This window comes from Acyrthosiphon pisum, chromosome X, assembly GCF_005508785.2.
Source record: "Acyrthosiphon pisum isolate AL4f chromosome X, pea_aphid_22Mar2018_4r6ur, whole genome shotgun sequence".
NCBI lineage: Eukaryota > Metazoa > Arthropoda > Insecta > Hemiptera > Aphididae > Acyrthosiphon > Acyrthosiphon pisum.
Window position 1 is genome coordinate 2,308,210 of NC_042493.1, and position 5,133 is coordinate 2,313,342.

The following is a 5,133-nucleotide window of genomic DNA, read 5'->3' on the forward strand; positions in this document are numbered from 1 at the left end:
TTCGTTTCGATCATTAGACGATGGTGTTAGTGGTCTGAGTTAAGCACGACTCTATCCTGCACAAAACTGTCGAGAACTCCTCATAAGACAACACCTGGTTGCCAACCACCCGTACTAACAAGAGCTTTGTAAAACGTACCGCTGCTTCCCAGAGCCCACCAAAATGAGGTGCACTGGGAGGGTTAAACTTCCATGAACACACAAACGCTGAGCTAAACTGCTCGCGATTCCTTGGATCATTCACTAGATCATATAGTCTTTTCGATGCACCAACAAAATTGGTACCACAGTCTGAATATACTGCGGATGGCAATCCCCGTCGAGCTACAAAGCGGTTGAATGCCGCCAGGAAGGCATCGGTTGACAGATCAGTCACAAGCTCAAGGTGAACTAACTTGACACTCATGCAAACAAAAACAGCAATATAAACTTTATATTGTCGGGCCTTTCGCAGATTAGTCTCCTTCATAATAAGGGGACCAGCATAGTCTATGCCCACACTAGAAAAAGGATGGCATTGCTGAACTCTAAAGTCAGGTAGATCAGACATGACCGGCTGCAGGTTACGAGCTGATAACCTGACACAAACAGTACATTCACTAATTGCGCGACGAATTACAGAGCGATCACCCACTATCCAGAACTGTCTACATATTAAAGCCGACATGAGACGTGGACCTGCATGACAAGCAAACAGATGCCAATGCCGAGCAATTAGTAATGACAAATATGATGCCTTTGACAGCAGGACTGGGAACTTGCGTCGATCTGATAGCAAGGAATGACGAAGACGACCTCCTACCCGGATGACACCACAGTCATCGATGAACGGCGATAAACGTGCAAGTGGCCTAGAGGAGACAGCCTTACCAGAAGATAACTCAAGAAACAAAGATTTCAAGAACACACCTTGTGAACACTTGATGACAGCTGTCAATGCATCATTATACTCCTGGTATGAAAGGAGACTAGTGTCTACTGGGACCTTGCGACACAATTTAATAAGACGTTGTAAACGAATAATAATTCTCAACATACGATTTAGAGACGAGAAGCGGGAGAACCACTCAATCGGCTCTCCTGTAGTTTCAACAACACAAGACACAGGACCTGTGACCTCAGGCAACTGGTCTGAGGGAATCAAATTAACTTCTGATGACCAACTCTCACCGAACTGGTTGAGGAAGGTAGGACCTCTCCAATAAAGATCATGCTGAGCTAGCTCACCAGGTCGTAAACCTCGAGAGGCACAATCTGCTGGGTTCATATCAGTGCTAACATAAAACCAACTACAAGACGGTAACAATTCATTTATCTTATGAATACGGTTAGATACAAATATCTTATACGAAACATGGGGGGTTTTTAACCAAGATAGCACTATTGACGAGTCAGACCAAGCAAAAACGTTTTGGATAGTTATCTGAGTCGAGAGAGTGATCTGGATGCGACTTAACCAACGAGCGAGCAACCCGGCTCCACAGAGCTTAAGGCGAGGAATAGACATGGCTTTGGTTGGTGCCAATTTGGTCTTACTACCTAGCAAGAACATAGAGACCCTACGGTGGCGATCTGACACTCTTAAATAAACTACAGCCGCATAGCCTTTGATAGAAGCATCAGAGAACCCACATAATTCATATTGTGACCCTTCAGACGTACCAACAAACCTTGGTACTTGAATCGTGGATAGATAATGTAACTCATTAACAAAGGACATCCAAGAATGTTCTAGTTCCAACGGAAGCCGATCATCCCATGAAACACCAGACCGCCAAACACATTGCAACTGATGCTTAGCATGAAAAATTACAGGGGATAAAAAACCAAGTGGATCATAGATCCGCGCAATCACCGACAACATACTACGTTTGGATGAAACAAACTTGACTGAACTGACATTGTAGTTGAAGGTGTCGACATCAGGATTCCACTTCATACCTAAAATCTGAACTTGAGGCGAACTTTCAATGTTGAATGGGAGAGAACCAACTGCTCTATCTTCCGAAGGTATGTTTTCCAACAGCTGAGGAGAATTACTAGCCCATTTCTTTAACTCTAGGCCGAACTGGCTGAGAATAGAAATCAAATTATCTTTAAGGGCTTGAGCTTCCTGGATGCTATCTGCCCCAGTACAAATGTCGTCCATGTAAGTTTGATACATAAGAGCTGTCTGTACCAGAGGATATTGTTGACCATAGACAACCGCTATTTCCTTCAACACCCTCAGTGCCAGGTAGGGAGCTGTCCCAACACCATAGGTGACCGTGTTCAACTCAAACTCTTGAACTTTGTCGTGAGGAGATGCTCTCCACAGAATATGCTGTTACTGACGGTACTTAGGGGCTATCAAAATCTGCCGGTACATTTTACAAATGTCAGCTGTAAAAACAACTGCGTGGATACGAAAACGAAGTAGTATGTCCACTATATCTTGTTGGAGCTTAGGACCTACAATTAAAGCATCATTAAGAGAGGTGTTTGAAGAAGGTCGAGCTGACGCGTCAAATACTACCCGGAGCTTCATGTTGTCCCCTTCCATCTTGTGAACTGCATGGTGAGGGATAAAATATGAACCAGGAGACTTGGCAGGTGACATATGACCGAGGGATTCATAATCCGCCATAAACTGTTGGTAAGCCAAGTATAAGGGTTTGTCCCGAATCAATTTACGTTCTAGACGTTCAAAGCGAACAAGTGCCAACTGGCGGGAGCCATGAAAAACGAATGATGTAGGTGGGGTACGAAAAGGAAGCGGCACCACAAATCTGCCAGAGCTGTCACGGTAAGTTTCCTGAGCGAATATCTCTTCACATCTTCCTTCTTCAGTGAATGATTGTGGCGCCTCATCAGGTTCTTCAATCTTCCAAAATCTCTCAACTAGAGATTCAATTGAAGTTGTTAATAAGGAAATCATCATAGTCTGTTGCGGAGCTGCTGGTAGAGATGGATCAACTGGACCAAGGAGAAACCAACCGAAGATAGTATCAAAGGCAGTAGGTAATCCAACACCTAAGTCATGTCTTCTGCTGCGGATCACTTGAGGGAATACATCTGCACCAAGCAGCAATTCAACCGGAGCTGGTGAGTCAAAATTAGGATCTGCCAAGACTAGATGAGAGCACTTGTTCCTGACGGAGACCGGTAGTTGTGCCGATGGCATTGACCCTGTTATTTTACGCATAGTCCAAGTAGAAAGGTTGATCATGCTGCCATCTGTAGCCGATTGTATGCTGATCTGCACTCTGCCATTGATGGATTGCACTAACTGACCTGCTAGACCAGCTACTGGGACTGTCCACTGTTCACAGAATAGACCTAGACGCTTAGCACACTCAGAGGTCATTAGACTCACTTGGGACGCGGGGTCAATCAAAGCCCGAACTGGCTGCAAACACCCGGCTACATCATGAACATTGACAGAGGCGGTGCCTAACAAGACCGATCTGGAATGTTGAGTGCCAATATACGATGCAACAGGATCCTTGCTTGGCGTTATCTTGCTATGGGAATTATCTCGATGTAACAGCTGATGATGACGACCGTGACAAACAGAACATGAGGACTTACATTTGTTTGCCCAATGATTGCTACCGAAACAAACCATACACAACCTATGCTTGCTCGCTAAAGCGTAGCGATCATCGATAGACAAGCCCTTAAAGGTAGAGCATGACGTTAAAGAATGCGAACCGTTACACTGTTCACAACGATGAGACTCTCCAGCTGGTTTGCTAGCAACTAACGCCACTGGAGAACCTTGATGGCTTCGAGGGGCCTTAGAGCCCGATTGATTTGGCTTGGAATTTGTATGCTTAGGTTTATTGAAGACGAGCTTTGTTTGAGGCTTAACTGTGGCCTGGTTCAAAGATGAACCAGAGTTTTCCAACACCTCTACCCTATCTTTGGCAAAGTATAATAAGCTATCAACAGTAGGAAAATCAGCAGTGTTCCCCTGTTCAAACAGACGGCGTGTAGTTGAAGGCAAACAACGAACTGATATTGCAAATAACAGGAATGAACCTAAATCAGGTATATTCAATGACTGAAGAAGAGCTATGTTCTCACAAAAGGTATTTAAGAAATTAATTAATACTGCGGGAGATTCCTGATGGTTAATTGGAGCATTGAGCATTTCATTAACCAAAGTAGTAGCCAACTGACGGGGTTTATCATACCTTTGAACTAAGGCAGACCAAGCAAGTTCATAAGTGGTTTCAGAAACTGTAATACCCTTGACTACGTCAGTAGGACCAGACTGTAAACATCCTAATAAATAATAGAACTTCTCTATCTTACTCAGGTGTGTCCTATTGCCCACTAAGGTGGTGAAACGGTCTCTAAAGTCTGGCCAGTTTTGAAGACGACCATCAAAGGTAGGCAATGGAATCTTGGGTAACTGAACACCTGAATCGGAAGGGGCTGAACTAGCGATGAGCGGACCTACTTGAGCTGTAGGATTTGATACCGTATCAATGTTATCGTTAACAATGTCAGAACCCGGTTTGTCATTATTACTAGTGACACTAGCCGCAACACCAGCATCTGAACTAGAGCGGAATTTATTTGCCAAGGCTTTAATATTAAGTAGAGTATTTCGAATCTCCAATTCAACGTTATTGGAAAATTCATCATGCGTACCCAATTCAATCATAGCTTCTAACATGGTGTCATTTTCAAGGGTGAACGCTTCCCAATGGTTCTGAATATCTTCACTGGCTATGAGGAATTTGGGAATGACAGAACTGTCAGTAGAAGCAGATAAACCCAAAGCATAAATTGACTCGATATGGCTAGCAGCTGCATCACGTTTCACTGCGGCACGTTGCTTGTTACGCGTCAGACGTTCCATATCACCCATGATAATAAAACAAATACACACCTAGACAAGACTAGTAAGCTGTTGACTATAACCACTTAGGTATAAGATGATATTATTATACAAACAGGAAACAATTTACTTAGATAAATAAATGTTGAATAACTAACAACAGAACAAGGCAATTATCTATAAATGATATATTATTGAATAATAATATATTGACAACAACTGTATGCTTATTAAGTTGTAACAATAACCTTAATAAAGTAAATAACAAAAAACAATATTAAGATAGAATAGTTAATGACTAA

At 43.0% G+C, this 5,133-nt stretch overlaps 1 protein-coding gene across 1 annotated transcript; it reads right to left on the reverse strand.

The window, feature by feature from the left end:
- Window positions 1-13: 13 nt before the first annotated feature.
- On the reverse strand, window positions 14-4,861 carry LOC103308408. The gene is made up of 2 exons (XM_008181701.1): window positions 2,374-4,861; window positions 14-2,307 (listed from the first exon to the last, which is right to left on the reverse strand). Exons 1-2 carry the CDS (start codon window positions 4,859-4,861, stop codon window positions 14-16), a joined length of 4,782 nt encoding a protein of 1,593 aa, XP_008179923.1.
- Between the last annotated feature and the right edge of the window lie 272 nt (window positions 4,862-5,133).